Source organism: Argopecten irradians, chromosome 6 (genome assembly GCF_041381155.1).
Source record: "Argopecten irradians isolate NY chromosome 6, Ai_NY, whole genome shotgun sequence".
Lineage (NCBI taxonomy): Eukaryota > Metazoa > Mollusca > Bivalvia > Pectinida > Pectinidae > Argopecten > Argopecten irradians.
In genome coordinates, this window is record NC_091139.1 from 24,438,484 (window position 1) to 24,463,515 (window position 25,032).

The 25,032-nt window shown below is 34.6% G+C and overlaps 1 protein-coding gene across 16 annotated transcripts in view; it reads left to right on the forward strand.

Annotated features, from left to right (window-relative positions):
* The window catches only part of LOC138325400 (otoferlin-like), a 118,336-nt gene that overhangs the window by 64,043 nt on the left and 29,261 nt on the right, over positions 1-25,032 (forward strand). For 15 of the 16 annotated variants that reach the window (XM_069271034.1, XM_069271045.1, XM_069271047.1 and 12 more), the window contains 7 exons: positions 1,086-1,208; positions 2,070-2,204; positions 2,706-2,849; positions 4,295-4,422; positions 14,287-14,457; positions 19,171-19,328; positions 24,696-24,835. In XM_069271034.1, the coding sequence (XP_069127135.1) occupies positions 1,086-1,208; positions 2,070-2,204; positions 2,706-2,849; positions 4,295-4,422; positions 14,287-14,457; positions 19,171-19,328; positions 24,696-24,835 (999 nt within the window). The remainder of the gene's footprint in view (positions 1-1,085; positions 1,209-2,069; positions 2,205-2,705; positions 2,850-4,294; positions 4,423-14,286; positions 14,458-19,170; positions 19,329-24,695; positions 24,836-25,032) is intronic. The other variant, XM_069271046.1, reaches the window with a different exon arrangement.

The window sequence follows — 25,032 nt, forward strand, 5'->3', positions numbered from 1 at the left end:
TGGATTTTGATAGTTTAAGTTTGTTACCACTATTTCTCAGAAAGTACTGAAGGGATCTGTCTCAAATTGCATATGTAGGTTCCCCTAGGGCCCTGGTTGTGCATATTGCATTTTGGGACTGATCGGTCAACGAGATGGCCACTTGTCAGCCATCTTTGATTTTGATAGTTAGAGTTTGTTACCGCTATTTCTCAGAAAGTACTTAAGGGATCCTTTAGGACTGATCGAACAACAAGATGGCCAATGGGCCGCCATATTGCATTTCACCGCTGTTTCTCAGAAAGTAATGAAGTGATCTGTCTTAAATTTCATATGTAGTATGTTTGAAAAAGTTTGAAAAGCAGAGAAAAGATCCTTCTTTCTATTGTCAAACATAGATCATTCTTTGGTAGGCACCAAGATCCCTCTAGGATCTCTTGTATGTATCATGTTTCAAGATTTTGAACTATATTACCCTCAAGTACTTCTCCCATAACCAAGATTTTGAACTATATTACCCTCAAGTACTTCTCCCATAACCAAGATTTCCACCTTTTGGAAAGTGTAAAAGTTCCTTCAGCTAACAGTAATTTTCTTTTACTTTCAATAGTTGATTACCATTAATGAAAACAATTGAAGTTAAATCTAAACTGGTATTTCTTTTTAAAGAGTGCTATCATAGTAACAATCTCTGTAACTGCCAGCCCTAATCCCATCCCACCATGTCTGTCCAGGGTAGGGCAAAGATTTCTAGATGACTGTAGGTTTGCACTTCTATCATTATGTTGTATGCTTTTTGTTATTGTACATCTTATATGTTCTGTTTTGATATTACACAAACTATGTTCTTGTCTTTTCACTTTTGTGATACTGCAGTGAAGGGCAATTGTATTTGGTACAGTAAGACTGATAGGTAATCAAATGGTGAGATTATTTTAACCTGAAAATGAATGAAAACAGATACATTTTAAATTCATTAAACAAAATTATGGAAATCATTTCACCAAAACATGTTGCCTTTCTTCGTTGTATTATCAAAATGCACTGCATGCCATCCATATCCATTCTTTTTTCTAGGTTTGCATGTATTTATTGTTTTTGTTTAGACTATTTCATCAGGAATATTATCATCCAGTTTGGGATCATTCATCAACAAAGCCTTTCAGTCAGATAATGATGACGAAGAGATAAATAATAAAGAGGAATTGCCAAAATGTTCTTTACTGAAGGTAAAATGCTGTTACATGATAAAAATATGGTGGAGGTTAATTATATTGTCACATGATAAAAAGATGGTGGAGGTTAATTATATTGTCACATGATAAAAATATGGTGGAGGTTAATTATATTGTCACATGATAAAAAGATGGTGGAGGTTAATTATATTGTCACATGATAAAAATATGGTGGAGGTTAATTATATTGTCACATGATAAAAACATGGTGGAGGTTAATTATATTGTCACATGATAAAAAGATGGTGGAGGTTAATTATATTGTCACATGATTAAAATATGGTGGAGGTTAAATCACACTGAATATCAAATAATTTGTAATACAATCTGTCAATTGTGATGAAATTTCATGAATGAATTTTGTTGTTTCTTTAAATTGAGATATAAGCTATAATGTTTAAAAACTTTCCGGTATGTATGATTGCAATTAATAGATTTGCATGCTAGATGTTTGTTTTGATATTTAGAATCTGTGTGAACTCATAAAAGCTACAGTATCTATTTAAAGTCACTCTTTTGTATGTCTTATTTTTTTTCAGGGTAAAACTAGGATGATATGTCAAATTTTTGTCCTGTAATGAAATTATTATTGGAATAAATGCTCATTTATAATAGATAATTTTAAGTGACGGTACTTCAATAACTATTGAGTAAAAGTGAATGATGGAAGAAAATCTAATTGTCAATATTTACAAAGGAGTTGTTTCCCTTGATCTGTTTTCTTCAGCCTAATGTCTGTTTTAGATAATGCTTTTGTAAATGCATAGTTATCTTTATTTTATTTTCATGTGGTTATTATTTCATCATTGGCCTCTGACCTGTATGACCTTTCTAAAATTAATACTTGACCTTCAGGTGTACCCATGTGAGTTAGAAAGCCTAAGCGACTACAGTAATTTTAAGGATTGGCTTCACACCTTCGAGTTATACAGAGGCAAAAAGACTGGAAACGAGGATACAGATGAAAGCCGAGTGGTCGGAAAGTTCAAGGTCAGTCCTTATAATTATCATATCAATAATAAGTTGTTACAATTACACAATTACCAGATTGCCTAGAATAGGAATGATTTAAAATAGTGAATGAAAAAGTGAAAATCTATTATTAAGACATCGTTACATCTGAATTATAAGACTTACCGTATTTGACCCGATAAAACCCGATAAAGCCCAGGGCATTTAAAAAGACATAAGACATAATTATTGCAAATCTAGACAGTTTTGTGTAGTTTTGGTCTTTATTTATGCTGGGCAATTGAAATCGAGGCCTCAAAAAACGGGAGGGGCATTTATAGGGACATGGGCACTAATTGGGTCGAATATGGTATTTAAAATTAAGAATTATAAAAGTAAATCTTTTCTAAAACTAGCCTTAACTGCAGGGAAGAAATCCTTGTCTTAAAAAGAAAAAGCAAAAAAAAAGTTGAAGTTATCTGAATCTGAATTTTCCTGTTTGATCTAAATTATTTGAATTTTACGTTTCATCTGTTTTAGGGATCCTTAAAGATCTACAAAATTCCTCTCCCTGATGACATTGAGGACACAACAGTGACAGGTGGTGACCCCTCACTGGGGTTATTTCAAGGTCTCCCTGGCAACGACCCCATCAAAGTCCTCGTCAGAGTTTATGTCGTTAAGGTAAGTAGTCAAAGAATTGGGACATCACAAGTTACCACCTCACAAAATACATTTATAGAAAGAAAACAAAATTATTGGAAATGGAAAGAAAAATAATTGCAAACTGCACAAATTTATGCAAATGAAATACAGTAATAAGTTTTAAGGAATTTTTTTTCTGTGTTCAATCATAAGTTTAACAAAATTTGACTTGATCAGCTGACACATCAATAACATGATCAACTGAAAGTATCAGAGTTGTGTCCCTTTGACCATGCCAACTTTATAGTAAGTTACTGATTACTATATAGATGGGGTATGTCAGATGAGGTTGTCTCCCTTCCACTACTCGGTACGTTCCACCACCTGCCGGTTACCCAATATTTACTGAAGTGTCTCTTATGTCAGCTGTAAAAACACTCAATCTGTCCTTTTTTACTCCAAACTTCTGCTACCTTTGTGGTGAATCTGGACACATAATCGTACATATAAGCCCTCCTCAAACACCACATGTAGCCTGCCGTCAGTATAACGCTCATTATGGGGTGTACATTTCAAATTTTACACCTCCGGATTTTATTCCTAATTTTGTAATTGGCAAAAGTTTCTAATGACGATAGTGTGTTGAGCTGATCTCCTTAAATAAAATGACAGTAATTTGAAGATATGGGTAGAATTCCGCCGACATCACTTCTCAGGTCCACCAGAAGATAGAGTGGAATGAGCCATTACCAGCTAATATAACATATATACACCATACAGCTCCAGTCAATTCATTCCATGTGATATTTGGTTAACTTGAGATTGTAAAAAAACATCAAATCAAATCTCTATAAATTGTCTGAGTAGAGAGGTTTATTGTCAAGGAAATGAAAACATTTGTGTGTGAGAGATGCAGAAATGTGGATAAAATTAAAGCATCTGTGTACAAAAGATGCAGAATGGTTTGGAAAATTAGAATTTTTCTATATGAATGACAAGAAAAATCTCCGGGAAATCAAAACATTTGTTTACAAAGCAACAGTCAGGAAGACTGAAGGAGAAATTACCTGAAATAAGAACTCAATATCAACTAGTCATGATTGAGAGTCGTGCTGTTTTAGTAGGAACTGCTTTGTTGCCAATGGAAAGTCTAATGAGTACAGTCGTTAATATTGCTGTATTTTATTGGCTTCTGACAATTTCTCATGGTTATAGCCACAAAAATTTGTTTTGGAATTTATTTGTCTGCTTTCCATGGAAACAAAGAATAAAATTATTGGAATCGTAAATGTATAATTCGCCTGATTACCCTTGGTAGATATTTACACAAAGTGTCGTTAGTGTTTGTCTGGCATAAAGGTTGGTACAGGAGTTTCTAGGGGAAATCAAAAGGACCCAGCATTAAAACATGGAGAATTATGATGGGAAATTAACAAGATTCCAAATAAATACATTTTTGAGGATAGGAATTAATCATTTTGTAGGCGAATGATCTCCACCCTGCGGACATGAACGGGAAGGCTGACCCCTATTTGGTTATCCGGCTCGGACAAACTACCATCAACGATAAGGAAAACTACCTCTCAAAACAACTCAATCCTGTCTTTGGCAAGTGAGTAATTTTCAGTTTATTAAATTCATGCAAAAAGTATATACATGTTCCTATTCCAACTGCCCCTTCCTAGCAAAATTTTTGGATATCTCCTCCCTCATTGTCATTGATTGCACTCCGACCTTTACCAACCCTACCCTATCCTTCTATCCCAACCATCTCTTCTGCCCCTGCCCTCCTGCCCCCCCCCCCCCCCTGCCCTCACCCCTTATGAACCTCTATTATATATTTACTACCTCTGAAATTTATGATGACCTTTCCCTTGCTCGATAACCTTTCCCTTGCTGCTGTCCCCTAAGCCCCTCCATCTGATGCCCTCTGCCCCCCTCTGCCCGGTCCCTAATGCCCCTTAACCTCCCTCTGATTTTCCTGACCCTCTTTCATATGCCTATAACACTCTCTTAACTGAAATTCATAATGTAATATGACTTGTTTTAGACTAGAAAATATTTTTGTTAGTACAATTATTTACTATTTTTTAAAAGCTCTAAAACTAAATTTGTACAATATCATTTATTTTAAGCAATAAAAAATTTGTAATGAAATTTAGAGAGAGAGAAAATAAGAAAGATTATCATGTTTATGTAATTTATAATGTTTACTAATGATTTACAATAATATTAATTCATTTTTTCTTTAATTTCTCAAATCTTTTGTCATATTTCTTCAAACTAAGTCAATCTTTCCAAGGTTGAATTATATATATATGTTTGAAATCAAATATTGCATAGATAGTAATATTACAATTTTGAAAAAAAATGTCAGTTTGAATTTAAAGTTGAGCTGTTACTTTGTTATAAATTACAGTGAAGTTCGATCGTCAAACAAAATTAAAATTGATGCACAAAATGTTAATAATTCAACTGCATCCAACATTTATGGAAATGATGGAAAAAATATTATTCTTATTTAATAAAGAAATATATTTATCATCATATAACTTTAAGAAACATTTCTTATTTAAACTAATCAAAGAGTTTTAAAATGGGCAGTAAAGATCGTCAGACTAGACAACGATTTCTCATGATGGATCAGATAGATAAGTTCTCTGTTATAGAAGCATAAATTAAAAAACAATATTTATTTACAATATATCTATACGCAATATTACTTTAAACTTTGGATGAAATTTCTGTTCAATTAATATTACTTTAATATTTGTAAGACATTTCAGTTAAATTTTGTGCTGTTGCTCTTTTCCTTTAAAATAATTGTGTAGTATTTGTTGAGTGCTGATACTGTTTACGCTCGAGAATAATGTCCTTTACAAATAACCAACCCACGCCCAACCCACGGTTTGTCTATGTTAGCAAGCAGACAGTCGGCATTCATAGCAGTAATAACGCTACTTCATGGCTAATTTCTCCTTTTTACCAGATTATTTAAATACTCCCACTAATTTTGTAACAATACATATCTCTTCAACTGAGGAGGAATTTAATTTTTTTGAACAACAAAAGTAAACTATGTTTAACTGGTTCCTGCATGTAAACATATAAATATATCTTGTCTAGGAGGTAATGTAATAAATACAACCATACTGAATGTATCAAGTACATACTAGAAATCCTTCTGTGATAGTATCAGTTAGATTAGAGAATATAAATCTGATATTGTTTATCATTTCATGATTTTTGTTTGATCAGTATAAAAGATTTTTCCGTCTTAGATTGTTTACCTGGAAATTATAGGATATGGTAAAGTTCTAATATTTTGTTCCTGGTTTCTATGATTTATAATGATTTTGCCCGTTACTATATATGAAAATGGTTTTTGATTGCATTCATATAATCAACCATATATATAGTCAAAGACAAAATAAAAAAATCAGGATTTGTTATATACATGTATTTATCCAGTGACTGTTTTTGGCACACTTGCTACTTTAATATCACCAAAATTCTTTGAAAATGCAAAACTTCTTCCAAGCAAAAAATATCATTGAAAATCGCATTCTTTTAAAATATCATTACAGTAAATTCAAGGATTTTTGCTTCTTGAAATCTTGACCCGCCCTCAAGTACATTTCAATTATCTTAAAATAGTCTTATGCCAATGGCAAAAATTTTAAAATTCCAAAGTGCTTTTTTCTAAACTCAAAATTAATCAGAAATTTAAATAGTGGTCATGAAAATTTATAACTGCCTTGAAAATTTCATAATAATCTAATAAATTAGATTATAGATGAATAATCTAGTGAAGGATTATATATTGGATAATCTATAATATATGGAGGTTTTAATATTCACATAAATTACATAGTTTGATTAGATATTTATAAGTACTTTTGTTATTTATTTTGATGTTGATAAGACAATTTATGCAAAAAGATAATGAAAATAATAAGATCCTGGACAAGTGAAATTAAATTTGATAATAATTCATTAAAAGGCCTGTAGATGAAAATCAGCCCACATTTTCACTATCTGCTTGATTAACGTACTATTGAAATAATTATGTACATGGTATTTGAAAGCTGATATGTGCTAATGATTTAATTGCTTGTGGATTTCCTTTGATTGGCAAAAAAAAAATTTCCCCTTAATTTTTTTCTAATAAGACAATTTGAAATATGTGTTTAAGATATTGTTTCATATATTTTGTGGTAAACCATGTGGTGAAACACCTGTAAAAATAAGTGTTTTATCAAATTAAAATAATTTTCTAAAAAACAATTAGCTTGGACTTAATAGGTACTTCTCTATCTTATCTGTCCATCGGAAGTTTAAATATCTTAGTATTGTGGCCAGGCTTGCGATTTTTTTGACATTCTGCGGTTAACATGTTTAAGGCTTGTGGAGAATTGTTTTGGTATGTTTCTTTGTAAATAAATATAGTCCTCTAATTGTTTTTAATAAGTTATTTTTTGCAAATAGTGAAATGTATTCCTTTATCATTTTTTATATGTTTCTTTGTCATTATTTTCGATACATTTTCTTTTCAAATAATGTTGTTTTCATATTGGAATATAAATCAGCTCATCCTGAAAATTTCTTACATCCAGAAAATAAATCTGGAAAAAATTTATGGTAAATATTTTCATCTTCACACAGTTATGACAACTTATTGATATTAAAATGTAACCACTCACGCTCCAGTTAATGTATTCCATGTTGTTGATAAAACCACTAAATTATTTATTTAGATTATTTCGACATAACATTCATTACTGTAATCCTATAGTTATGCTGTGCCATTACGCCATCATTAGCATACTTTTTTAATTCTATTAAAAAATATGTCGCCATATTATAAATAAATTTATCTTATTGATAGACAGTTTCTAACAAACAAACCAAGAAACACCATTTGAACAATTCTCTAGATATCAGATAGGTAATATCATGTTTGTATTGTCTGCAATTAGAGTACACAGTGGTATATATATACTTCAGTAGATTTTGAAATATTAGATATTTTCCCAGGACCGGTTGAGTGAATTAGTTGTAACATATGTTTGTAATTGTGTAGGTCTAAGCTCTCCCAATCCAGGCCACCCTTTAATGGGCTGGGCTGGCAATGGTCAATTTGTTCTAGCTTATGTAGAATCATATGGCTCATAAATTTTTCACAACTTGCTGGACATTTTTATCATATAACATACCAACACAAAACAGGTTCACTGTGGCAAAGTAATTAGTGAACACTTAATTAGGCCACCATAAAAGTTTGGACAGACATGCAGGTTAGGGTAGATACTTTGTTGATTGGTCACCTGGTTAAGTGGCTGGTCATCGCTGGACCTGCTGACCAGTAAATTAGAACACCTTCCTATAAAACAGGTGGCCCATTCTCATCTCATAAATTATCACTGACATCGACCCCCTCCCCCTCTTCTTTCCCATGTCCCTATTCATGTATGTAGTATGTAGGCACAAAGATTTACCTCTATGCTAGCTGTGTCTCTCTGTGTGTTTTCAGCAGTATTGTTCAGCGAGGTGGCACTATGATATTGTCATAGCAAAAAAAGATATATATTTATATTCTCTTAAAACAAACATACCAAATGCAGTTACATGATGTTATTTAGAGTAAGAGAGAAAAGAAAGGAGACAAATGATGGAAAACATTTCAACATTTATGAAAAGTGGGGAATCAGAAGAGGAGAGGAAAATATTCAGAATCAGAAAGATAGTTGTCCTCATGCATGTACACATGCTGTCAAAGCTAATTGGGGAGGGCATGTAGCTCACTTAATGCAGTACTCATGTTAGAGGGAATAAACTTACCAATAAATCTCAAAGTTAAAATTGTTGAAATTCCACCAGTGGAGTAGTTTATGGCTGCCACTTGTGAAATGGCTGCTGTGGAAACCATGTCTATTACATATTTTGCCTGGTAATGCAGCATTAAAAAGTAGAATTTTGACAATTCAGAGGAAATGTGTCACAGTGCTGCTCAACCATGACTTGTTATGGCCGAGCTTTGGCAGTATCAGAGGAGGAATTAGGCTTTAAAACAAGTGGAATTCAAATTATTCTGGTGAAAAAACAAACAGTCAGGTTGCGGAGATTCTTGACCATTTCAAGTCTGACCAGTCAGTTTGAGTGTCCATGTGGTGTTACTTATGGTTTTTTATTAGAGTCAGATGCTAATGGTAAGTCCCCTATCCCCTAAATAGGTCTGGAATCCTCCACCTCCTCCCCAACCCCTCTTCTTTCAATCCCTTTCCCCACCCCCTTCTTTTTTCATTTTTCACTACCTCCCTTCTCCCACCCCCTTTTCCTCAACCCTTCCCTTTCCCCACCCCTCTTCCACCACCCCTCTTCCACCACCCCTCTTCCTTCATTGACAATAATCCTTCAAATCTTTACAGCAGAGTATTTTATCATATCTAGACATTAACATGAAATTGCACAGTCCAAAATTGTAGCTCAGGCAAGTAATTTTGTCCTCATTGTGTTCAGACAATGGCATAAGGCTATAGTGCTTTCTCAACAAGGCCATAAGTGATCATTAAAACTGTCGTTGCATGTCATTTAAGAATTGGTCAGATTTTGATAGTTTAGGAAGGCCTGAGTTCCCAGAGGAAAACCACCAAACTACAACCACTGGCTAGCACTGTTACATGTTAAACACCTTTCCAACTTGCAAAGCCAGTCCTTTGCGTTACTGCTGTCTAGTTTAATTGCTATTATGGCTATAAAGAGTAATAATTTACTAGTAATACAGTAAAACCTGTCATTATAACCACCTCTGTATAAAGACCACCTGGCTAATAAGACCCCTTTCATGTGGTCCAATGGCAAATTCCACACAATTTGACCTTTGTAAAAAGACTACTTGGCTACATTAAAACCATTCTTGTCTCTTTGCTGGCTAAAATGAGTGTGCTCTTTGCCTAGTTTGAAACCATCAAACAATGCTCTATATTTTTTGTGGTCCATTGTTTTCAAAATAAATAGTAATAATAAGGGTCTAAGAACTATTCAAACCAATTTAGAAACACAATGTGATCCTGCTTATTGACAATTAAACATGCAGTGTTGGTAATGCAGCCAATAGGCTTGACTAATGTTTTTTGGGTCATTTTGCAAACAGCTTGTATAGATCTTGATGAAGATAAAGCAATTAATTAAGTTCTAAATGCCAGATTGTTAATTTGAAATCATCGGCCATATGGTACATATGCTAGATAACTAATTCCTAATCTGATTAAATCACAATACACAAGAATTATCAGACTATGATAAATTGCTGTAGTGTACTAACATATAGCACACAGAACTTGTGGTAACATGTATGTGTCTGTGGGTTTCTTAATCGCATACTGGAAAACAAAAATGGTTCTTATAATGTTAATTTGGAAAAACAAAATTAGAAGGTTCAATATCATTGCTTCATTTGCAGATTATAAGGCATATAAAAGATTTTTTTTCCTTTGCTGAATTCTATTTTTAACTCAATAAACATTTTACTTGTCATGACATATATTACTCAATTTAGACCCATTTAGATAAAAATCCAAATAACTTTGTAATAAAGAATTGATGAAAAATGCAGACTAAATTGGGTACATGATCCTACCTAATTCTATCCTATTCTAGGTACGTAAATTTAACTTTGGACAATAACATTATTCAAAGTTCCCCAACAAAAATACTGACCTTTGAAAATTAATGGAAAAATTGTCATTGGTATAAAAAATGGAAACATTGCATTGAAGTATTTTCATCCAGGTAGAGTATGAAATAAATGTTTAGATTCTAGAGTTAAGACACTTTGTGAAGGTTTATGGTGGTATCGTTATAGCTGTCACGCCGGACACCAATGCAATAACCCAAGGTGAATGACCGCCCAGGTGAGAAACTGTGGCCGATTATGAAAAGATTCGGACAGAAATTCCTTAATTCACCCCTGATGGGATACAAAAGTCATGTTGTTTTTTACAATGTGACATCTCGTCTTTTTAAGCCGCGGTCCAGCCACCCAATTCTTCATCCCCAGAAGACCCTCGAACAATGACCAGTTCTTTACAATAGTCGCTAGTAAATTACTTACTCATTTAAAAGGACCTCACAGATTTCTAAAAGATTTCGGAAGCCACTATTTTGATGGCATTCGCTTATCACCGCAAATTCTGCAAAGTTACTGACCCTTGAATTCATTTCCAAATAGGTCATCGCTTGTTTTTTAAACTCCAATCGCAGGTCGTGGGTTTGCCGTCAGGCCGCTCATTGTGGTTTGATATCTGTTATAGAAGAAAATCGCTATCAACTGGTGGAATAGTCATTTGTCAGAGCTAATGGCTCCGATACACATTGTCTTTGTTTACAGCCAAGCTCCCATATTCATTGAAATTTCATGTAAATGCTACCTTGATTTATTTGTTTGTGGGAACAGAAATGGACAGTCGAGGACAGTGTTAACAGAGTTAAGTTATCTGATACAATAAAATCACTAAAATTTTAGTTGTCTTTACTAAAGTACAGATTTATCGTAAAGGCTGTCTGATGTCCTGATATAAGTAGCAAAGTTGATTGAAGAACTTCCAAGTTTGTTCAAATTAATGACCTTGAACTTTTGTAATATTTTAAGGGTCATATGTCATGAACTAGAATTTGCAAACAGCTCTCAGACATGTACTTAAAGTACAAAGGCGATGGCTGCTGATACAATGATTGACCTTGACCTTTATACAGTGACTTTGACCTTTATTCAAGGTTACTTGAATTAATTGTAAAGTAAGTAAATGACTTCATAAATAAAGAGACCAAGACCTGATAATTGATGTAATTTCTGTAGGATGTGACTCTGATTTGTGACTCTGATTTCTCAAAACTAAAAGTACCAACATAAGTCAGGTTAACTTGGGTTTCCATGATATGTAACTTATGATATTTTTTTATTTTTTTTTACTAAAGTTTGTACATCTTATCATTGTCTGGATTTATGGACATTTCCTTTGCACATTTTGTAAATCATGTATCTTGTAGTCAATAATTGACTTCCAAATTTTGATTTCTCCAATACTTCTAAGACATTTACCAAAGTGTTTTTCTTCCTCCAATAATTTCTCCAATACTTCTAAGACATTTACCAAAGTGTTTTTCTTCCTTATTTGGATAGTTTTGAAATATTGATAGAAACGTCTTTACACATTTTATAATACAAGTCCAGAAAAATATATATCACAAAATAAAAACATTACATTGTCATCAAGTGAAGGTGATGATAAAGACCTAGATATTGTCTATAGCATTTCTGTCCATTAGGAATCATGGACTGAATATTTCAGACATCCATTTCTGTTCCTTCGTACAGTAGATAGTTCCCTATGTGTACTTTGGCCGTCGGTCTCACTGCCAAACGGACATCGGCGCCAGTCTTATTCTGCCAGACGTAGAGCATTGTCCTACTCTTTGTTTTAATTCATAATATAAAACCCATCAAAATATGATACCACCTGTAGCTCTAAAGGGTCCTACAAAGACGAGGCTACATGATGAAAAGTTCATTCACACTTCATTGCACTTGACTTAAGGCCATTTTCTTACTGTAAAGAAATTAAACTGATTGGGTATGCAAATTTAGTTTGAAAAAGAATTGCTGAACTGGATTGTACTGTTTGTGATATGAAGGCCAAATTATTTAGATTTATTGCCTTTTCAAATTGTTTGGATTAAAATGATCAGTATGAGCCTGTGAGTTATGACGGCTAATTAATCCCAATAAGGTTCAGGATAACATGACGCGCCCAGGTGTCCATTCTCAAAATCGTTCATGTGTTTCTATCCTCCATAAAATTCTAACTAAGGGTGCCGTTCCTTGACCCGTGACTTGTGCTGAAGGTAGATTCGGAATAGTTTCATACTTAACTGAAGGTATTGTTCGAGTTTTGTCTGTCGGCGGTAATCCTGGGTAACATTCGCGTATTAAATATCTGTGTTATATTTCAACCAATGAATGGAATAAGAAAACAGAAGACTTGGTCTTTTTGTATGTAGGATGAACCGTGAATACTTCTTTTAGTTCGGTCAACCGGTCAGAGGGATATAACATTGTCGAAATTTACACGGAAACTTGCTCGCAGCCGTAATCTTGATGCGGCACTGTCTTTTAAAGGGTGTTGCATTTTTAAGGCCTTTGATGCGGTTTGGGATAGAAAGTTGTTTCTTGCTTGTTTTCCAGGTGTCTGTACAAAGGTTATTTGAGAATATGTTATGATGTTGAATCTTTAGAGAGAGAAAAAAAGAAAATACTGAAGAACAGATAGGCATCGCGACATGTTTCGCGACATGTTTCGCATAACAACAAACTCTGTATTGTAGTCCTATCGTCTCATTCATTATGTACGCTAGTCCCGCTCTGCACTTTCTGCATAAACTCATTATTCTCCATAATGCAAAATTATTGGATTTGGACCATATTCGCTTGATTAGGTGAACAAAATCTAATCGTCGAGCCATCAGCTCGCCTATTGGAATTGTGGGTAATTTATGTCAGGCTACAAGCGTTTCATCTTTTGTTGTTTTAAATGCACCTATACTAATGGTTTCCTTGCTTTTTGCTCAGCAGTTTGAATTTTTAATTAAAGAGAGACACAACAATGCGCCGAACAAATGGATTATTTTTATTTTGTCATTAGCCTTAAATACGAGCTATCATAAATATTAGCTGAACCATTTTGTTTCATTCTTGTATAATTACGTTTCCCCCAACTTGTCGAAGGTCTATTCTTAACCATGTATAATTAATTATTTGATTCATTGGTAGATTAATAGATATAGATTTGAACATCCGCTCGATATATTTGTACCCTCTTACTTGACTGGTGCCTCAATATGAATGTCGTCTGCTTTTGACTGGTCTGAGCTTTTCACATACAGTTGCAAGCGAACAACGAAGCTTTCAACAAAACCACAAATGCTGATCTAAAAACAGATGTTAGAAAAGTATAAAATTAAATGTGAACTAGTTCATAAATTTATATCATATAGGTTTCCTTTAGAAATTTAAACAATAGGCCCAAATGGCTGTATCACTCCTCTGGTTATTTCATTGATTGTGTACGTTACATCAATTGACCTTATTTGGAATGTCCTCTTTTGGGTTGTAGAGTTCACGCTATGTACAAAGGCCATTCCCCCTTCAACCAAGGATGCTTCAAACCCCATTTTAGCCATAAAATCCTACATATAACAATTTTTCTGGGGTTTTTTGGGGTTTTTTTTGTTATGGCCAATGAAATATATATTTGTAGAGATTATTTGATTAAAAAGTCTTCAGTCTGGTCAGAGAACATTTTTGACATCAATTTTCCCAAACTAAAATCCAGTCACCCTGTTAACCTTATCATGGACTGATGATAGTTTCCTCCTTCTGACAACGAATTCCCTTCATGAGATTTTCCCGTATTTTCAGATGTTTTGAGATCGAGGCTACGTTTCCGATGGAGTCCCTCCTCACTGTACAGGTGTACGATTGGGACTTGGTTGGAATGGATGACCTGATTGGAGAAACACAGCTCGACCTCGAGAATCGATATTACAGCCGCCATCGAGGGACATGTGGATTTAGCTCCAAGTACGATATGTAAGTATCCAAATATATACCTTAACTTTGACTTATAGAAAAAACACTAAAATTTCAACTGATGGAATCGTATTCCAACTGCCACTGTCTTCAAGTTGGATTAATGACGTCAATAAAAAATGTTTCAAGACTTTTACGTTTTTATACCTTAGAACCCTTTTGAAAAGGTTAAAGTTGAAGTTTCATTGTATACTAAACAAATTCTGAAAAAAAATTATTTAAGTATTAGCTAACTGTGCAGATAAAAAAAAATTGTGTGAAAATACAAATATTTTACATTTGCTTCAAAAAATATTTCCAAAAGATTGATCTGTTCTGTTAAGCTAAGAAATTAAACAAAAAATAGAAATAAATATAAAAATAAATTTTCAAATAGCATTTTTTTTCTACAACTGTAAAAAGACTTAACATACAGCATAGTTAAATTGATGATTTAAAGTAGGTCAAGACAACTGAACTAAATCAAATTTAGGATTTACTAGGTAATTTTTACCTAATTCATACAATACCATAAGGTCAAAGTTCATCCATACAGTTCTCATGATTTGATAGAAAATAGTGACATATTAGGAGTGCAGTATGAAGATTTGTTCCTCGAGAGAAGTTATATAGATGTTTAGGAGGATAGGAATCTGATACAGAATAATGTCCTGGTCATGTGGATCTGTGTGTTACGTAATGGGAAGGGTAATTAATGAGAGCTGTGATTGGTTAGTGCAGACGATAAGTCGAAACCATCCCGTGGAGCAATGCATACAGATATAGTTACGTCCAATGGATGGGACTTCTTATTGGAGCGGCCGACTAAAACACGAAGCACTTTAGCTAATAAATGATCCAGTCTATTGCTTTAAAACAACACGGCCGATATTCCATGATGAATGGCCGATGCAGGGATTACGGAGACTTGGACAAAGCACAAGCATGTCCAAACACATCTATCATTAGCTAAAGTTTGTTGTAATGAAGGAAATCTCTCTGGGCCAATATGTGGTAGTGCATCGCAGGAATTATTGAAAAATATTGAAAATATGACATATTGAATAAATTTCCGTAATGATGTGAAAAATGATTTTCTCTTTCCATTTTTCATTTTTATGCGTTGGGAAATGATGCAATTTGTTTTGTAGGTGATTAGTGAGACAGAATTATTGGTATTTAACATTGTCTTGGATTGGGAATAAATGTGCCCATGGGATGTGTGCCTGAAACCATAAACTGTCAACTTGATCTCGCTTGGGCAGTATGCATCATTGCATCAGTTGTGGTATCAGTTCACAGCATAACAAGGGGTTGTGACTGTGTTCAGGGATATTGTACTGGGTTAGGCAATGTTTAAAACAATCATGTATAAACCTTTGATAGAAATATGCAATTTGATTGTAATTACTTCTTATAAAAATCATGTCCTATGTTTTTGTATTTCTTTTATATTATCATCGCTATTGTTCTGAATGCACAAAATCATCACTCTGTGATTCTGTTTCAAATTACTTGTTTTCAGTTGTCCATGTAGAATGGGTTAATTATTTTGGTGGTCAGTGGTTAGTATAATGTAGGTGGAATATGATGTTGTTCAATGGTTGATGTTAAGTGAATAGATTATTATAGTGTTCAGTGGTTGATGTTAAGTGAGCAGATTATTGTGGTGTTCAGTGGTTGATGGTAAGTGAGTAGATTATTATAGTGTTCAGTGGTTGATGTTAAGTGAGTGGATTATTATGGTGTTCAGTGGTTGATGTTTAGTAGGTGGAATATTATGTTGTTCAATGGTTGATGGTAAGTGAGTGGAATATTATGTTGTTCAGGGGTTGATGTTTAGTAGGTGGAATATTATGTTGTTCAATGGTTGATGTTAAGTGAGTGGATTATTATGTTGTTCAGTGGTTGATGTTAAGTGAGTGGATTATTATGGTGTTCAGTGGTTGATGTTTAGTAGGTGGAATATTATGTTGTTCAATGGTTGATGGTAAGTGAGTAGATTATTATAGTGTTCAGTGGTTGATGTTAAGTGAGCGGATTATTATAGTGTTCAGTGGTTGATGTTAAGTGAACGGATTATTATTGTTGTTCAGTGGTTGATGTTAAGTGAGTGGATTATTATGGTGTTCAGTGGTTGATGTTTAGTAAGTGGAATATTATGTTGTTCAATGGTTGATGTTAAGTGAGTAGATTATTATAGTGTTCAGTGGTTGATGTTAAGTGAGCAGATTATTATTGTTGTTCAGTGGTTGATGTTAAGTGAGTGGATTATTATGGTGTTCAGTGGTTGATGTTTAGTAGTGAGTGTTCATGGTTATTAGTGGTGGTGTTCAGTGGTTGTTCAGTGGTTGATGTTAAGTGAGTGGATTATTATGGTGTTCAGTGGTTGATGTTAGTAGTGCAGATATTATGTGTTCAGTGGTTGATGTTAAGTGAGTGGATTATTATGGTGTTCAGTGGTTGATGTTTAGTGGTGGATTATTATGTTGTTCAGTGGTTGATGTTAAGTGAGTGGATTATTATGGTGTTCAGTGGTTGATGTTTAGTAGGTGGAATATTATGTTGTTCAGTGGTTGATGTTAAGTGAGTGGATTATTATGGTGTTCAGTGGTTGATGTTTAGTAGGTGGAATATTATGTTGTTCAGTGGTTGATGTTAAGTGAGTGGATTATTATGGTGTTCAGTGGTTGATGTTAAGTAGTATGTTCAGGTGGAATAGTTATGTTAGGGTATTTGTGTTCATGGTGATGGTTGATGGTAAGTGAGTAGATTCATGGTTGATGTTTAGTGAGTTGTGTTCAGTGGTTGATGTTAAGTGAGGTGTTCATTATTAAGTATGGATTATTATGGTTCAGTGGTTGATGTTAAGTGAGTGGATTATTATGGTGTTCAGTGGTTGATGTTTAGTAGGTGTAATATTATGTTGTTCAATGGTTGATGTAAGTGAGTAGATTATTATAGTGTTCAGTGGTTGATGTTAAGTGAGTGGATTATTATTGTTGTTCAGGGGTTGATGTTAAGTGAGTGGATTATTATGGTGTTCAGTGGTTGATATTAAGTTAATGGATTATTATGGTGTTCAATGGTGAGCATAAATTTGGTGAATTACTAAGTGTGCAAAATATTAAGGTTTAGTCAGTGGAATTTTTTAATCACTATAGATAACTATATTAGATCAGTTGGATCATTCTGCTGAAGTATTTTTTAGTGTTATGTGAGATTAGTGGATAAATCATTTGGTTCAGTGGTAAAAGATGTTTTGTGGATGGGTTTAGTCAGTAGATATTATGAATCACTATAGATTATCATATAATGGAAATGTGAATATAGTTGGAACTTTTTGTAGAGATATTTTCCAGTATGTAAATTTAGTGGTAGTGAATGGATTTTTAGGGTGACCAATAGACCTATACTTGGTGGACCCTGCTAATTAAAACGCTAATTAAAACGTTTAGATAACTATTTACACCCCCAGTAGGTGTTAACAGGGAAGAGAAGTAAGGTGTAGTGATTTATCCCCCTGTTATCCTCACCACATGGCCAGTGATGGTATACAGGGGTGTGGTGATGTATGATAAATTACCATCTGTCCTTTCCTAACGAGCTCCTCCACTAGGGATGGCCCCACCCCCTCAGCTAACGGTGATGAAAGTCTCTAATTGGGGGTCCTGTCCCCTAAGATAACATGGGTTACATTAGGATGGCTTGTCTTACTGAACTATTAACACATAGCATGTCGCTGGTAATTAATTCTTACGTTGGTTAGGTGGGTGTGGAAGACTTTGTGTCAAAAATTCAGAAAAAAATGTTTTTATTGAAGTGAACCATGCACAGACATGATTATCATATTGACTTAACAGATTAATACAATGTCGAAGAATTGCTGAAGGATATGAAATGAAAAATGATTTTAATAGAAGGAACCACAGACAATAGCTATATGTATATAGGCTCATAGGTTGGCATGCTTTGGATGAATCCCTTTTATAGATAGAATGAAAAATGATTTTATAGAAATTAACCACAACAGACATAGATATTGCACTGTCATAAATATTTTACATAACGTTGAAAAATTCCTATAAAAACGAAATGAAATAGAGAAAATATTTATCTTTTCATATTTGCTTAAAGATATGAAGGAATAGTTATATAAAAAAAAATCTCTGATGTCTTGGGATTGAGACTTTATGTCATATTGATAGTTTAGGGTCGAGGGAGGGGATGTACATTTCAGTCACATAGGGAATTTGTACACTCGACATTGAAATGGATAGTCAAGGTATGATTTAGAGGAATAATTCCAAAGTAATACGTTGTCGTCTTTCTCGTCTTTAAAGGCCCTGCAGCAATCATCATAACTATAATTGGAAAGCTACACCCTACGACCTCGCTAGTATTGTCCACACTAACATCGCTTTGCCGTTCATTTACAAATGATTAAAAAAAATTCAGATCACCAAAAAAAAATATGATTAAGTTATGATTGATGTGCCAGAATGGTCAAATACAGCTATATTAAAGAGTTGACTGTCCGAATCTGCCCATCCACAGTGGGTTTTTTTCCCCTGTGGCCATTGTGTCGGTCAGTTGGTAACTCTAGCCAAATGACGGACAGGAAATATTTCTCTAATTTGATGTTGTTTCTGGACAAATGACCATAGCTATGATATTTGCGCAGTAAGGAAGAGTAATTTCCTGTTCTATCATTCATGTTCTGTGTATTTTCAGCCAAGGCTATAACATGTGGCGCGACCCTATGAAACCAACGCAGATTCTCGCCAAGCTCTGTAAAGAAGGAAAAGTGGACGGTCCCCATTACCAGCCGGGCAAAGTCCGAATCGCCAACCGTATCTTCACCGCCTCCATGGACCTAGACTTTGACAACGGTAACAACTTAGAAATAAATAAAACAAACAAACAAAAAATTCCAATGTTTTACAAAAAACATTCTGTGTTAAAAATGTGTTTTCATTTTTAAGGAAAAAATCCACAATAAAGAAAACAGAAAAATTAGTCTAAATTAAAATTAAATAGAAAACAATCATAATTTTTCAAATCAAAATTTCAAACTTGTTTATAAAGACAACTTAAAGAAGCAGATTTTCTAATAATACATTTTGCTGTTTGGATCTAAAACACATGGTTTATAAAACTTCTTACTACTTGTGGCTTTTGTTATTGATTTAATGATTAAAAAGACATATTCAAGTGTTTACCTCATAGTAGTATAGGTTATATTAAAATATTGCTTTAAAAAGTGCTATATTTCCTCTGATTGACGTGTGGTTGTAGATTATTTTGTGGTGTGTGTGTGTATTTTCTGATAATGTCACATTGGAAAGCACATTCCACCATTTATACGATTATACAGATGATAATCATTAACATTTGAATTTGTTTAAATGCTTCATCGTCCGATCAGTAATATTATCCAATATATTCAGCTCTGATAGCTCGCATCATTGTCTGGTTAAATCGAGTAATCCCGTTTGGTGGCAGACGCGGTGAATCTCTCTCGGGTAGCGTGGAGTGGCCAAGGTAACGTACTAGTGTCCGTTATAATAGGGACATAGTGTCACTCTGCCACTAGGGGGACATCACAAATATCGAAGACCAGGTTTAAATTGGTAATTGGAGTCCGACCATTGGTACATACCCACCCTGAAGGCATCTGACATTTCTTACCCACTGACGTGACATAATCTAACCCGCCACCAGAGATCTGTATGGCAAACCAATTCACAATTACTATTTGACAATTGGGATGAATAAATATGATTAGGAAGATGTGATAATTAGGTCGACATGTAAGTCGGTGCCTTGGACAAGTTTGTTACATGTATTTATTTGATTCTATTTGATTGTACCTAATAACAGAAGAAATTTTAAGCCAGTGTAGATTTTCTTTCTATTTTTTTTCAGTTTAAGAAAATTTTATGTCTATTTTGACATGTTTAATTAAAAAAAAAAAGTGTTGGGTTATTTTGTGTTGGGTAGTTGAATTTAGTGTTTGGCATAAATAGTATCGGTTAATCGTGTAAGGGTTAATAGTATTTAAAACAGTATTGTGGATAAAAACGTAATACTGCAATTGATGTTAAATGGGAGTGGATATTTGGGAAGGTCAGTAGTAGATCATTTAACAGTAGATTGCTTGGAAATGTAGTTAAAATGAATATCTGAATGCATAATGTTCTTTATAGTTAACAATTTTAGATAATGGACATGCTGGAATCGAAGGATTAATTTTGCGGGTCTTATTTTCACCACAACATTTCTTGTTTTCCGAACTTACTAAATCAGCTCATAGGATAAAGAAAATCCCTAATCAAATTTCTCTTCCATTTTGATTGAGAAAGTTGAACTGAGTTGCTATTATCTAAGTGCGTTGATTTATTTGTGAGGACACATTTTATTGTGAATCTCCCATTTAAATGTCTGTTGTACTGTTTACTTATATCCTAAGATGTTATAACTGTAGCCAGTATTGGCTCAGACATTGATTTGTACCCTACACTTCAGCCTCCCATCCCCGACCCCACTCCCTCCTTTCTCCATTCCTGTTCATTCTGTTGGGGTACAGATGTCATTTTTGTTGCCAATTAAATGTCATTTAATTCATCCTATTCTTCTCCCCTTTTTATCTGCTGTACAATACCTGGGTTTGCCCTCCCCCTCTATTGCTATCCTCAGCCCCTACCACATCCCTTCCCTTAACTCCTCCACCGCCAATTACAACAACATGTAACTTTCAAACTTAAAATTTGTGCCAATATTTATCCTTCAAGGCATCTTTTTCCTCTTCCTCCCATTCAACTCTCCCTCCCCTCTTCCCCTCCCCCTCTCCTCCTCCCCCTCGCCCTACCCCGCCCCCCAACCCCATCACCAGCCACCTATAATTCATTGTGATAGGAAACCTGGTTTTCTGGCTAACTTTTGACTGATGGGTGTTAATTGGATATTAGAGTAAGTGTAAAGTCCAGACACTTTGTGTTTATAACTGACCTTTAACCTTGAATACATGATTTAGAGCACCGTCTGACCCAAAAAGGTCACACTTTTTCACAAAGGTCAGATTTGAAAAAGTCAACGTGTTATCTATCTTCATCATTTAAGATTATGTTATTCTTTGTTTTATGATTTATAATTTCTTGATTAATAAAACTGAGTAAAACCTGTGTTAGAGGCCACCTCCCTATAAAGACCCCTTGCTTAATAAGACCACTTGTTAGGGTCCTAAATGGCTCTGTTTAAAATTGACCCATGTAAATATAAATACTTGGTTATAAAGACTATTTTTGCACTTAGTGGATGGTTTTTATAGACAGGTTTGACAGTAACTAAAGATGTGTAATTCATGAAAAAATATTTGAAATTTTAATTTATATATTTTTTTGATACAAAATGAAGTTAGTTGTAGCCTCAATTGGATATCATTAAAGATATTTTTTGAAGAGATATTTAAAGAGGATATTTATGATTTTTCTCTCCCATCCAATTCCTTCCACTTGTTAGATTTATGGGTGTTTTTATTAATATCGCCATGTGATATATACCTCCTTATTCTCCTTAGCCTAGTCTGTGTAATAACTAGGTAAATTTGATCCCCTTAGAAATGTACTGCCCTAATTGGTCTTAATGGTGGTTGTAATTGTGACTTAATTCCAACTGGGGGTTTAGGCCGAGATCTTAAAGATAAGGCCAATAGAAAATCCGGTTCATGTTCCTCCTTACTTCTGCTGTATCGTGGTCGACAAGGCTCTTGTTTCCTTCCTTACTTTGTACACTTACACCAAACATCTTCATAAGTCTGATAAACCTGGTGGAAAAATCTAGATAATCTGTTTCAAATTTAAAGTATTTTCTCAAAACATAGTAATTCCTCCAATTATGCTGGTAGATTCTGTAAGATCCTAGGCAGACAGATTTATGGCTTGATGTGTTTAAGTTTTAATTTGTATTTAATCTGTTGTAGTGAGGTAGCTTTGAACTAGTATTAGGTCCTGATGTGTGAGTTTTACCCATCTGTTGGTCATGAGTAGGATAGCTCTGTAATGGTTAAGATTATTACATACATAGATAAGTCAGTAGCCAGAGTATTTACTTATCATCAGCTAAACATACAGGTTATATAATAAATAGATAAATAGAGGCTCATCAACAAACTTATCACCGGATACATGTATTGGCACTGCTTTAGGTGTGTATTGTCTGTGGGGAATGGGTGAGGGAGAAAGAAAGTGATGGGGGTAAAGAAAATGGAAGGAGGCATGGTGGGGAAGTGAGGTAGAACAAAGGAGATTGCCTGGAGTACAGGAAAGAAGATGGAAAGAGGGATGATGATGAAGTGAAGGAGAAAGAAGCTGGAAAGGAGAGATGGTGGGGGAGTGAACGAGAACAAAGGCGATTGCCTAGAGTACAGGAAAGAAGATGGAATGAGGGATGATGATGAAGTGAAGGAGAAAGAATATGGAAAGGAGAGATGGTGGGGGAGTGAACGAGAACAAAGGCGATTGCCTAGAGTACAGGAAAGAAGATGGAATGAGGGATGATGATGAATGAAGAATATGGAAGGAGAGATGTGAGTGAACAAAGGCGATTGCCTAGAGTACAGGAAAGAAGATGGAATGAGGGATGATGATGAAGTGAAGGAGAAAGAATATGGAAAGGAGAGATGGTGGGGGAGTGAACGAGAACAAAGGCGATTGCCTAGAGTACAGGAAAGAAGATGGAATGAGGGATGATGATGAAGTGAAGGAGAAAGAAGCTGGAAAGGAGAGATGGTGGGGAGTGAACAAGAATGAAGTACCCAGTAGATTGCTTGCAGTACAGGAAAAAGATGAAATGAGGGATGATGATGAAGTGAAGGAGAAATAAGATGGAAAGGAGAGATGGTGGGGGAGTGAATGAGAACGAAGTTGATTGCTTGGAGTACAGGTAAGAAGATGGAAGGGACAATGGGTAGGGTGAGTGAGAGAGAAAGAAGAGGGAAGGCGATGGATGGAGAAAAAAGGAAATTGCCAAGATGGATGGAAGTGTGAGGGAGAAAGAAGATTTTGGAAGTAGGCACAAAAAACAATAATAAGGTCACGAGCAAAGAAAACTGAAAAAATAATTGGTTACAGTAAGGAGAAGATGTCTGGAATAAATGGATGGAAAGATGGGTGGGAGTGAGGGGGAAAAAGGTGGAAGATGGTATCGGTAGGAAATGCTACATTTGGTTGTATTGTGATGGAGGAGGGAACGACTTAGGAGCACTATTTTGTAGCTGTACTTACAAAGGTTAACCTCTTAGTAATAAAAGGTAATAGAGAAAGATGACACCCTGATAACCAGCCATTGTCTAGCTGACGACACCAGTTGTCTTTATGACCCTTCCTTATTATGACCAGACTAGGGAATGGACAATTAAAACTACTTAATTTGAAGTGGAAAAGTTAGAGTAGGCATGCTGACAGGTAGACAATGGAATGACTGCTGATTTAAATGACCATAAAAGGTAGTACTGATAGCAAAATTTACATCAGAAAGGAACGAGTTGGCAGGGGATAAAGACAACAGATTTTGAAGGTTTTCAGGGGAACATTAATAACTCTTAAAGGTACAGAAATAATCAATAAACAATATGGCTGTCCTGACCTGGTGTGAGTTTCATAAATCCAGGACATGGAAATGTTGGTTTTATATAAAATCATAGTGGTAACATAATGTAGATTTATTCTTATCACTTAAACATTTCGTGGATAAGATTGATAAACAATATGCTGCCTGTATTCCTGTATTTCAAGGTCATGTACAGCTAACATGTTTCCTTGCTTACCTACCCTTTTATCTATAATCCAGTATTTTACTGTCACTGTGTAGTAGGTGGTAGCTGCCTCAGTGAACAATATTATGAAATTAAATGTCATTTTATAACCACAACACTAAGACTGGTTCATTTTTCTGATTCTTGAGAAAATTAATTGTCCTAAGACACTAGGAACAAATAAGACCATATCTATCTGACAGTCATGTAGGCAGTAAAATGGCTACTTTATAACCACACAGACCTTTTGCCCTTTCTATGTAACCTTTCCCCATCCACCCACCCCACCACCAACTCCCCCTCAAATGCAATTTAATAGTATATTAAAGCAATTCTACAGACCTTTAATAAGCTTTAATAGGTCTTTATATATACCACTGTAATCTTCTTTTCTATATAGGGGATATACTGATGTTATGTGGATACCTATGTTTTTGTTTGACAGACCACAAGGCTCGTGAGGAACACCTGGCTCTGTATGTACTGAAACATTGGGAGGAGATTCCCAAGGTGGGACGTAAACTGGTACCAGAACATGTGGAGACACGGCCGCTGTATAACCCAGAGAAACCGGGCATAGAACAGGTAATCGAGGGAACTCATGCCAAGGAAACTTAAATATTAAATATTGAACAAAACGATAATCTAAAAATTTCGTCATTAACCGATTTGTCATTCTTGTAGAGTAAGACATGGCTCCAAAATCAAGAAACAGTCTTACACTTAAGTTTTTGCTTAGCCAATCAAAAATGATGTAATGTTTTGCAACGTCATCTTTGATT